Genomic DNA, 12,792 nt, shown 5'->3' on the forward strand with positions numbered 1-12,792 from the left:
TGAGGAACGGCTGATGATCCTGGGATTGTATTCATTGGAGTTCAGAAGATTAAGGGAAGATCTAATAGAAACTTACAAGATAATACATGGCTTGGAGAGGGTGGACGCTAGGAAATTGTTTCCGTTAGGCGAGGAGACTAGGACCCGTGGACACAGCCTTAGAATTAGAGGGGGTAAATTCAGAACAGAAAGGCAGGGACGTTTCTTCAGCCAGAGAGTGGTGGGCCTGTGGAATTGATTGCCGCAGAGTGCAGTGGGGGCTGGGACGTTAAATGTCTTCAAGGCAGAGATTGATAAATTCTTGATGTCACAAGGAATTAAGGGTTATGGGGAGAATGCGGGTAAGTGGGAGTTGGACTCGATGGGCCGAATGGCCTTACTTCCGCTCCTATGTCTTATGGTCTTAACTCTTCATATGAAGATTGACAGTTGGGTTGTATCATATGTCTGTGCTGCTTTCAACTCCTAAACTATAAAAATGACGTAAATGAAGTTTTGCAATCAGGGCGCCAAATGTTGGATGCTAGGTCCTCTACTTTGAGTGATTGATGTCAAAAGTTGATTTTTTTTGTACTATCTCCTTTTTCCCAGAGCATGCCACAAATATAAATGTGCCTTTCCTAAATTTCCCATCAGACAGTGGCTTCCCTGTCTTTGCTGTTATTTCAGCTCTTAGGAGACTGATCTTGATTCTCAAAACCCTCATTTGCAGCTTTGAAGAAAGATTGTTAGCACACAAGGTACTGTTAGTGAGTATTGATTCTCACCTGACCTCTGAGACTGTCATAATTGCCAGCATACTTTATGCAATAATGCCATTTGGTATTGTACTCCTTAGAAACTTTCTTTTTCCTGACTTATGAAATGCAATTGGGTTTCATTGTGCTCCATAACAAAATAGTAATTGTTCCAAGAGCCTTTGAAGACTGGGCTTTCATTGTAAATTTTCTTGAAACTACGGGGAAAGGGTCAGTATCTTTGTGTTTCACTGTACTAGATTAGATTCCCTACAGTATGGAAACAGGCCATTGGCCCAAAACGTCCACACTGATCCTCTAAACAGTAACCCACCCAGACCCATTTCCCTACCTATATTTACCCCTGACTAATATACCTAACACTATGGGCAATTTAGCAAGGCCAATTTACATCTTTGGATTGTGGGAGGAAACCGGATCACCCGGAGGAAACCCACGCAGACACTGGGAGAATGTGCAAACTCCACACAGACAGTCGCCCGAGGTGGGAGTCCAACCCGGGTCCCTGGTGCTGTGAGGCAGCAGTGCTAACCATTGAGCCACCTTGCTGCCATGGGCATTACTACAATGAGTAGTAAATATGAAATTTTCCAGAGGAAGAATTTTCCTGCCATAGGCATGAGTTCATTAAAGATAGTCAGCTTTCTCAGAGGGAGGTCGTGCATAACAAATTGTTAGAATTTTTTGAAAATGTGATCAAGTGTGTGGATGAGGAAAGTTCAGTTGATGTAGTTTATATGGATTTTAGCAAGGCTTTTAATAAGGTCTCATGTGAGACTGAGAAGATTAAAGCACATGGAATTGAGGGAAACGTGGCACGATGAATCAGAAACTGTCTTAGTAATCGGACAGAGTCAGGAGTCTCTCAACACCAGGATTTAGTCCAACGGGTTTATTTGAAATCACAAACTTTTGAAGCACTGCTCCTTTGTCAGGTGAAGATTGCGATTATCATAGCATTATAAGATTTGGGACAAGTTCAGGAAATTGGGATTAGCATGCCTTTAATGGTATTGATGTCAGTGGTGACTTGATGGGCCAAAGGGCCTTTTTTGCACTGTATGACTAGAAACATCACATAACTGAATTGCTCCTTCCACCAACTGTAATTGAGTAAGTGCAATACTGTAAGCTTTGTAAAGGCTAGAAAGAGTGCAGCAATGACTTTTCCAGGACATTCCACCTGTCTGCTAGCAATATAGACAGCTTCTTCCTGGCCGTTATTCGACTTCTATACAGGCCTCTCCTATATTAGAGTTGATCTTTCTCTGCACCTCTGTAGCTGTAACACTCTATTCTGCATTTTGTCCTTTAATACTGATGTACTAATGTAAGGTGCAATTGATCTGCGTAGCAAGCAATACTGTACTTTTCACTGTCTCGGTACATATGCCAATCCAATCAGATCAAATATATGTAGCGATCTTTCCAGATGAAGGCTGCCTCTGACTGCCATCACTCCCTCCCCGTACCTGCACAAGCAGCTCTACGTACACACTTGCATTCCAGGGTGGAGCATTGGACCTGGGCCTTGAAATCTGCTACCCTCCTTCCACTTCAGAATTTCACCCAATTCGGACCCGAGCCTGCACCACTGCTAACCCATTGCCTTCCCCCACCCCAGTTATTCATCACAAACATTCAGTTCTATGAAATTGAATGTGGTTAGCATTTTCATTTTCTTATCTATTCATTGATTGAGGTTCTTGCAGTCAGGGGCTTCTTCTCAACTATTTTTGCTGTAGACTCACTAGTAACCTGACAGTAGCGGATGCTGGTGGGGAGAAATGAAAGATCAGATTAACTGAGCAACTTTGCAGCGTTTGCCAAAGACAAATTTCTCTTTTAGTCCACTTACATCTGGGGCTGAGACAAGGGCCCTTGTATGGGCCAGATCCGTAGCTTGTTGGGCAATACTGTTTTTTTACATGGTTTTGGAAAATTTAACATAGCTTTTCAGAGTTTTGCAACATTTTGGGAAAGAAAAATTATGCCCAACTAATGGAGAGCTAAACAGCTGGAAGACTTGGAGTTTAGCAAAATAACCAAGGCAGTGAGGCGGTTAAAGTTGAACCGTTTAATTATACAGCAAATTATGCACCGCCTGAAATGGTTTCAGAAACTGATTCAATGGCGACTCAAATGGAATTTGCAATCCACACAATAAGATGATTTACAAGGTTAAGGGAGAACAGGTACGTGAGACTAAATGAATAGCTGTTTCAAAGCATAATGCAGGCAAAATAAGCCATCTCTCGTGAGGTGCAATTTTATAACTTGCCATTTTGTTTTAAATACAACTGCGTTCAAAGTATCAGATATTTGTTTTTTTAAATTTTGTTTTGGTGTTTCTAACTTAATGAATTACTTCTGACCTCGAACCCTGATTTTTTTTCACTGGTGGTGACTTCAAAGAATTTGTGAAATCAAAAGATTTTTCTCTACTATCACGGAGGGATCATGAATCTGGATTAAACACTTGGTCACAAAGTCTAAAAGACAGCCTCTTATTTGATCATAATGAGTCTATTATGATTTTGTAAATGTCCATTGGATTATTGCACTCCATGTCCACTGAACAAATGAACAAGTGAATAGTGCAAGTGGTGAATGATGTACCAGGATAGAGTTGTCTAATTTGTTAAATTCCTGCCACTGCAGTTATTATTTATCCTTTCATGACTAATATAAGTAGCTACAGTATGTACTGCAATAATTTTCCAAGCTTACTTTGTCAGTATCTCCCAGTATCTATTATTGAGGAGAACTGACAAAGTCCTCCCTTCACATTTTCTTTTCAAGTCACACATTTACTGAACTGTTCAGTCATTGCACCTGGAACAAAGTTGTGGAATTTTTTAATAACATGGGATCCTATCAGTCCGGTACTACATTGGCTGTGGCATTGTCATGTGCCATGGAAAAGGGCCATGCCAGCTTTACAAATTGTCATACATGAACTTTATTTTCAGTATGATAGGAGAATGTAAATCTGTGGAGGAAGTGATACGATTATCTCAGGAGGGGCAGAAAATATTTCAGAAGATTCAAGAATCGACCAAACCTGTTGTAGCTGCTATCAATGGTTCCTGCCTTGGAGGTGGTCTTGAGGTATGGGATATATTCCAACTTGAAATGTGTAGCCTAAGTCATTTATAGAGAAATATGTAGCTAGCGATTGAGACTGAAAACCAGCATATTTCCAATATTGAAAAATTCACTTTTATTTGTATTGGGTGTCTCTGAATGTTTAAAAATCTCCTTTTATTCTATCTGCTACATTTAAAATTTGCCTTAGCTGAAATTTTGAGCCCTTACATAGTGTCTTTTCTGGAGCAATTTCTTTACATAATGTTGAAAATAAGTCACGGTGAGGACCTTTTTCGCTATGGAAACGGAGTTGGAAACAATTTCTGGGCTTTTTCTCATGAATTCCAACTGGCTGAATTTATCATTCTTTTTTCCTCAAAGGAATCATTATGTTATCCTATTAATTTTAACACTGCATTTTCAAATTGGGACACTCAACACTTTGCAACACAACAATGTGTGATTCTTTTTAAGAAGGAGTATTTTTTTTTTGAAGATTGTCCTCTTCAAGTCATTTACCTTCTGCATTTACAATACTAACAATGTCTGACAAGTAACTGCAATGTATATTGCACGTGGGGAAGTGCGTGCGATTGTTGTGGGGAGTGGGAAAAATCCCCCAACATGAGAATAGGAGTGTGAGTGTTGTGAGGGGCAGGATCCAGGAAGCCCTCTTTCCCCTTTGTCTGTCTTTCTCCACATGATCCCGTCGCTCTCTTCCTGACCTCCAGTTCTCTCCTGGGTCTCAATATCTCTACTCCTCAATTCTAGTTTGTGTCATCTTGCCTAATAATTTGACCCTTAGAATTTATAATTTAGCATCTATTCAAAATCTTTTATTTTACTATGAGGACATGATTAGATAGTATGTTTGGAATATGAATGTAAGACTTTTACACTGGTGGAAGAATTGCTTTCATGGATAAGACACAAAGGAATGAAGACAATGTTTAATATGTATTCAAAATATTGAAAAGCTTAATGTATTCTTTTTCGAGACGTGCAAAGAGATGAAGTTGGCTCCTATAAACTAAATTTTTAGATTTTATTGTATAATCGTTAACTGAATTATAAATCCTTTTGGGTATAATACAGTTGGTGCAAAGCTTTCACTGTAGGATGAAGTACATAATGAAAACCATTTGTCATTTAATCAAACAAGTATGATTATTTTTGTACTCTGTCACAGAAGCTAAGTTCTTGCATGTGTTTGTAGGTTGCCATTGCCTGCCATTACAGGATAGCAACAAAGGACAGAAAGACAATATTGGGCACTCCGGAAGTCATGCTTGGTTTACTGCCAGGAGCTGGTGGTACTCAGAGGCTACCAAAGATGGTGATTTATTTTGAATATTTAAATTCAGTTGTAATGCAAACTGCAATGACTGCATTGTTTTTTTAATCATCAAACTTAGCTCAAATTTCAAGCATTAACACAAGTGGAATCAGTATAATTTTTAGAAAAATACTATTGTAAACATAATGGACCAGAGGGCCTTTGATTGAAGTGCAGTATATAATTTTGTCACAAACTTTAGATGGTGTTCTGGTGATACCTTAGAAAGTGTGTTGCTAACTAGGACAAATATTTGTGTTTGATTGGTTGAACATGAATTCAGGAGATTTGATCAGTAGGTTGATTCTTGAGATTGTAAAGAGTTTACAGCAAGAACAATCTTGGCCACAGTACATACGTATCAAAAATTAATAAAGAGGTGCCTAAGACTTAGTGTGTAAAGTTATGTCGGAGGACTGATTCAGGCTCGTGCTACTCCTGTATCTAATGATGGAGATAAAACAAGTCTCAAGGATAATAGATCATTTGCTTGTTTGTGTTGGGAAAATGATGGAATCTTTACTTCCCAGCACAAGGGATACCTGAGAGAAATAGCACCGAGATATGAAACTAGTAGCAAAACACATGGAGGAGGAAGGATTAACAGCATTTGCTTCTTGGGATAAAAGGAGTAGGTTTGGTGAACACTAGTGTGGAACTTAAATACTGGTATAGATTATTTGAGTTGAATGACCCATTTCTGTGTTATAGCTCTAGTATGTCAGTGACCTGATTTTCCCTTTGAATGGTTTACCGTCAGGTTGGTCTTCCTAATGCTTTTGATATGATGTTGACTGGGAAAAATATCCGTGCAGATAAAGCTAAGAAGATGGGTTTGGTTGACCAACTAGTTTCTCCCCTCGGTAAGCTTCTCTTCAAAACAAAATTTGTGAATAATTATTCCTGTTTAGTAACAGCAAGTACATTAAATTACCCATTAATAATTTTGCTTATCCCGAGCTAAGTTTGACAATATTTAAAACAAGACGCTTCATATAGCTATCAGGTTTTCTTTCCAGATTTTGTGTAACAATAATTTGATATTGCATTAATCCTTGTAATTATATTTCACATGATGGTATTTAAAAAGATCTTCAAAATGTTTTATATTTAAAACAAACTTTTTTAAAATCGAGAGTTATCTAGAGAATTGGAGGCCTGCACTGGACAGAGTAAATGGGAAGAAGCTGATGCTACTCATGAAAGGATCAGCAACAAAGGTGCACAGACTTAGTTATTGGGAAAAGAAGCAAAAGCAATATTATAAGTTTATATATTTTTCGTGCAGCAAATTGTTAGAGTGCAAAAGGAAGCACAGCCTATTAGATCTGCACCAACATTATGACTTATTAATTCACTTCGTGCTATTTTCCTGTCTTCTCTCCGTTATCCTGCACATTCTTTGTTTTCAGAGAATAATCTGAATACCTTTTTGAATCCTTCAATGGAATCTGCCTTCACCAAGCTATCAGGTCCCCTAACCACGTGTTGCATGGAAATCTCCTTTCTCATATTACCCTGGCTTCTTTTGCCAATTAATCCCATAAAGTTTGAGCGATATTTAGCAAAGTCCAAAAGTTGATGAGGCATGATTAAAATGTTTTGGCAAAAAAAATTTGTATTCATGCTAGAACTCATCTTGTGGTGGTTTCTTAGAATGTGAATAGTTTCTTCAAATAGAACAATATGCAATATTTTGTAAATTTCTATAGGGCCTGGCCTGAAGAATCCAGAGGAGAGAACAATAGAATACTTGGAAGAAGTAGCAATTGGTTATGCTAGAGGAATAGTAAATAAGCAGATCTCCCTTGAAAAGAAGAAAACGCTTGTTGACAGTAAGTATTTGCGACTACAAGGCAGTACTTTTTTTTGCGTGCCTCATAGTTTTGTTATACTTATGTTGATTTCTAACTGTTCTCGCATGCTAAGTCTAACAAGCTCCGATAAAATGTTTCTGGTTTGCAAAATGGGGTGCTTCACTGTGTTTAATTTGAAATCCTTGTGGTCATGTATTCGAGGTTTTAGTGCCAAGCTGATGTAGGTCTAATTTTTAAATGAGTCAAACCCCCCCACCCCCCCCGCCACCCCACATACACCTTTCCTTCACAGTTCAAAATCATGCCCTGTCTCCACATTGCAGTTTCCCATGAAAGCTGGTTTCTTAACAAAACTGAAAAGAAACCAAATATTATTTTATAATAATAAATAAGTTCTTCTGTTGAAGTTTTAATCCTGTTTGCTCTTCTGAAGGTTGACTTAGTGCATCTTTCCAGTGAGTAGCTGAACTATAAAGACCAAAAATATTTGAGGCTTAACTCCTTTGCTGAGTTGAAAAAGAAAATGAAGTTACACTGACGATAGGAAATCTGTCTGAGCCACTGAGTTAGAAATGAAATGGAATTAACCAGAGACTCTGTTCTTGTTGATCCTTGTTCGAATTGGTTGCTTGTGTAAGTTTTTAGTCAGAATTTTTCAAGTTGAGCCTTAGTTGCAATTTTGTTTTTACTTCCTGGTCCAATATCTGTTAGATAAATTCACTTTAACACTTAATTTATTTTTTGCTAAGTTCAAACTGTTTGGTTATTTGTACGTAACGTTGTTAGAACATGAATTGGGAAGTACTTTATTCATTCTCAGATGTGTGTGTCATTGACAAATCCACCATTTATTTCTCATCCTTGAGTGTCTTTGAGAAGATAGTGTTATACTGGTGCTTTTGAACTCCTGCTATCTGTGTTCTCAGTACAGTTTAATAGAAAGTTTGAGAATTTTGAGAGGGAAAAGCAAAGTATTTCCAAATCAGGATAATGTATGGTTTGAAGTTGGTATTATTCCCATGCATTTGCTCCTCTTGTTTAAATAGCTGTTTGATTTGGTAATGACATGAAGTTAAGTTAGAGTCATGCATTGCATACTTAAGCTACAGTATGCCAAGAGTAATCATGGTGGTGATTATGGTAACTACGTTTTGTTCTCCGTTTATTTCACAGTACATTATATGTTTGTTTTATATTTGAGATTTGTACTCTATCCGCCAGGCTTAAAACCTTACCTTCTTCATCACTAGGACACTGATTATAAATACTGTCGACATGTTACCTTACAACATCTCACTGTGCAAGTTTGAATAGCAATCTCTCCCATGCAGGATGAGGGCAAGAGGTGCATAGAAGGACCGCTACCTCCAAATTTCCACCCAAAGTTGCATTACCATCTATACTTCAAAGTATGTTATCATTCTTTCATTATTGATAGGACAAAGTTGTGGAGCTCTTTAACTCTGCTCTGTAGGATTGCCTTCATCTCACAGACTGCAGTCGTTCAAGAAAACAATTCACCATCACTTTGATGACATTTGGGGATGGATTGTGTTTGCCTTGCTAATGTCACCTGCAACCAATTAATATATAAACTTTAAAAAAATTCAGTTTGTGCATATGAGGATACCAGAATGGTGATCAGGAGAAAGTATTGGTCCATTAAATCTGTTCTGTGCAGTTATCATTCGTAAGTGATCACTATATACGTGTGAGGGGTCTAGATTGAGTGAAAGCAAAAGTCGAATCCCAGTAAGTAGAGGGTGTCGGCTCAGGGTAAGGAATAGGAAATTTAAAGGCATTTCAAGGAGGCTATTTTTAATTCAGGAGAGAATTTTTCAAGTTGAGCCGTAATTGCAATTTTCCTTTTTTAATTCCTGGTCCAACTACCTGTTAGATAAATTCACTTTTACACTTAATTTATTTTTTGCTGAGTTGTAACTGTTTGGTTATTTGTATGTAACGTTGTTAGAACATGAATTGGGAAGTACTTTATTCATTCTCAGATGTGTGTGTCTTTGACAAACCCACCATTTATTTCTCATCCTTGAGTGTCTTTGAGAAGATAGTGGTATGCTGGTGCCTTTTGAACTCCTGCTCTAAGGGTAGTCGAGGCAGCAGCTCTCTTGCTACTTGAAAAATATTTAGGTGTACCCTTGAAGTGCAGTAATTTACTGATGAAGTCTAGAAGGGGAATTGGGCTGGATCAGATGGCAGCAATATGATGCGCTGAACTGCCTCTTTCCATGCTGTAAATTTCTATGATATATTCCCCACTAATTTTGAGCCACGTAATCTCAGGAAATGGAAATAAATATAAAAACCCCAGGAAAAGTGGAAATTTATTTGCCACTCACTTCAGTGATCAAAGCTTTTCAGAAGATTGCATTGTCCATTATTTGCTTTCCAGGAAACCTTTCTGTTTCAGGAAGTGATCCCAACCAAGTCAGCAATTGGTTTGGATCTCCCGAAAAAGGGTACAATGCATTGGTGTTCATGCAATTCGCAACCTGTTTTACAATCTACTATACTCTATGAATAGAAAAGAGCATCCAATCTAGTTCTATCCTTACTTCATAAAAGTGAGTCGAGAGTGTGGTGCTTGAACAACACAACAGGTCATGCAGCATCCAAGGAGCAGTAGAGTCGACTTTTCAGACAAAAGCCCTTCATCAGGAATTCATAAATGTGACCCTAGTCCTCCATAATCAATTTATTTGAAGTCTTAGAATAGTTGCAATTCAGAAGAGGGCTTTATGTCTATGCCAGTTCTGTAAGAGCAATTCAACTAGTCCCACTTGCCTGCTCATTCCTGGTATCTCTGGAAATGTTTCTGTTCATACATTTGCCTCATTAACAAATGATCCGAAATAGTTGATTCCTGTTCCTTCATTACTTTATAAATCTTGATCAAGCCAATCCGAAGAAAGTTAGCTTTATTGAAGCGAAGTGACCCAGTTCTTTTTGAGCCCATTTAGGATACTGAACTGTTTAAAACTTGCAATTAACCTTGTGGCACTGTTTTGGATCCTTTCCAAAGCTCAATATCCATCAACACATAGCGAGACTTAAACAGGGTATACCTTTTAACTTTGGCCTAACTTACATATTTTGTTTCGCAGTGGTTGTGATACCAGTGACGTGCTAATAGAATTTTCCAGTGTTATTTTATTGGGTTTGTATTATAGACCCTCTAATAGTCAGAGTGAAATTGATAAACAAACTTGTAAAGAGATCTCCGCTATCTGTAAGAATAATAGGGTGGTTATGGTAGGGGATTTTAACTTTCCAAACATAGACTGGGACAGCCATAGTGTTAAAGGTGTAGGTGGAGAGGAATTTGTTAAGTGCGTAAAAGACAATGTTCTGATTCAATATGTGGATGTACCTACTAGAGAAAATGCAAAACTTGACCTACTCTTGGGAAATAAGGCAGGGCAGGTGACTGAGGTGTCTGTGGGGGAGCACTTTGGGACCAGTGACCATAATTCTATTAGATTTAAAATAGTGATGGAAAAGGATCGGCCAGATCTAAAAGTTGAAGTTCTAAATTGGAGAAAGGCCAATTTTGACGCTATTAGGCAAGAACTTTCAAAAGCTGATTGGGGGCAGATTTTTGCAGGTAAAGGGGCGGCTGGAAAATGGGATGCCTTCAGAAATGAGATAATGAGAATCCAGAAAAAGTATATTACTGTCAGGGTGAAAGGAAAGGCTGATAGGTATAGGGAATGCTGGATGACTAAAGAAATTGAGGGTTTGGTTAAGGAAAAGAAGGAAGCATATGTTAAGGTACAGACAGGATAGATCGAGTGAATCCTTGGAAGAGTATAAAGGAAGTAGGAGTATATGTAAGAGGGAAATCAGGAGGGCAATAATGGGACATAAGATAGCTTTGGCAAATAGAATAAAGGAGAACCCAAAGGGTTTACAAATATATTAAAGACAAAAGGGTAACTAGGGAGAGAATAGGGCCCCTCAAAGATCAGTAAGGTGACATTTGTGTGGAGCCGCAGAAAATAGGGGAGATACTAAATGAGTACTTTGCATCAGTATTTACTGTGGAAAATGATATGGAAGATATAGACTGTAGGGAAGTAGATGGTGACACCTTGCAAAATGTCCATATGACAGAGGAGGAAGTGCTGGATGTCTTGAAATGGGTAAAGATGGATAAATCCCAAGGACCTGATCAGGTGTACGGGAAAACTCTGTGGGAAGCTAGAGAAGTGATTGCTGGGCCTCTTGCTGAGATATTTGTATCATCGATAGTAACAGGTGAGGTGCCGGAAGACTGGAGGTTGGCAAACGTGGTGCCACTGTTTAAGAAGGGTGGTAAGGTCAAGCCAGGGAACTACAGACCAGTGAGCCTGATCTCGGTGGTGGGCAAGTTGTTGGAGGGAATCCTGAGGGACAGGATGTACATGTATTTGGAAAGGCAAGGACTGATTTAGGGATAGTCAACATGGCTTTGTGTGTGGGAAATCCTGCCTCACAAACTTGATTGAGTTTTTTGAAGAAGTAACAAAGAGAATTATTGAGGGCAAAGCAGTAAATGTGATCTGTATGGATTTCAGTAAGACGTTTGACAAGGTTCCCCATGGGAAACTGATTAGCAAGGTTAGATCTCATGGAATTTAGGGAGAACTAGCCATTTGGATACAGAACTGGCTCAAAGGTAGAAGACAGAGGGTGATGGTGGAGGGTTGTTTTTCAGACTGGAGGTCTGTGACCAGTCTGTGCTCATGTTGGGTATCGGGTCCTTCGTTCTAGTGAGTTGTTGTCTGAGCGTGGCTGTTGGTTTGTGTGCTGTTATGACAGTCAGACTACTGCGACCCCTAGGACTCATAACAGCACACAAACCAACAGCCACGCTCAGACAACAACTCACTAGAACGAAGGACCCGATACCTAACATGAGCAAGACGAATGTAGTGTACAAAATACCATGCAAGGACTGCACAAAACACTATATAGGACAAACAGGAAGACAGCTAACAATCCGCATACATGAACATCAACTAGCCACGAAACAACACGACCAGCTACGAATTCATGTTGCTTGTTGTCTGCGTGTGTGGCTACTAAGGATAGCTGGTCGTGATGTTTCGTGGCTAGTTGATGTTCATGTATGCGGATTGTTAGCTGCCTTCCTGTCTTCAACCGGAAGCGGCAGGGACAGACCACTATAAACACCGGAGGAAACATCAAAGAAGCACTTCGCAGGAGGCTCCCAAGCACTGATGATGTCGCCTAGCCAGGGGACGAAACGTTTGCAACAAAAACTTCCAGCTCGGCGAACAGAACCTTCTAAAAGATGAAAGACTTAACAGCAAACTAGTTTTGTTCAATATATTATATCAGTTGTATGCATGATACTGTGATCCTTTGCAATAAATTCTGTCTTATGATCCTGTTCCATAGTTACCTGATGAAGGTGTAGCGCTCTGAAAGCTAGTGCTTATAAACCTTTTGGACTGTAACCAATAAAAGTAGTGTATTTGATTTGCAGAAGACATTGGATACTGTGCCATATGAAACGTGGTTATGTCAGTGATTTTTAGCTTATTCTAATATCAAATATTTACACCAAATAGTTTGTTTTTCTGACCTTCCAGTTGTGGCCCTAAATCAAGGCTGTCCATGAAACAAAACATCCTCTCAACATCTAACCTGTTAAGCTCTTTTGGAACATTTTATATGTTCAATTACGATGACCTCTCATTCTACTAAACTCCAACATTTATTAGTCCATCCTTTCCTCATAAAACAACTACTTCATCCCAGGAACTAA

The 12,792-nt window shown here is 38.9% G+C and overlaps 1 protein-coding gene across 1 annotated transcript in view; it reads left to right on the forward strand.

The window, feature by feature from the left end:
* Positions 1-12,792, forward strand: part of hadhaa (hydroxyacyl-CoA dehydrogenase trifunctional multienzyme complex subunit alpha a) — a 126,914-nt gene that overhangs the window by 63,208 nt on the left and 50,914 nt on the right. Inside the window, exons 5-8 of the mRNA XM_043675762.1 lie at positions 3,731-3,869; positions 5,065-5,184; positions 5,945-6,047; positions 6,897-7,019. Of these exons, the coding sequence (XP_043531697.1) occupies positions 3,731-3,869; positions 5,065-5,184; positions 5,945-6,047; positions 6,897-7,019 (485 nt within the window). The remainder of the gene's footprint in view (positions 1-3,730; positions 3,870-5,064; positions 5,185-5,944; positions 6,048-6,896; positions 7,020-12,792) is intronic.

The sequence above is a fragment of the Chiloscyllium plagiosum genome, chromosome 3, assembly GCF_004010195.1.
Source record: "Chiloscyllium plagiosum isolate BGI_BamShark_2017 chromosome 3, ASM401019v2, whole genome shotgun sequence".
Taxonomy (NCBI): Eukaryota; Metazoa; Chordata; class Chondrichthyes; order Orectolobiformes; family Hemiscylliidae; genus Chiloscyllium; species Chiloscyllium plagiosum.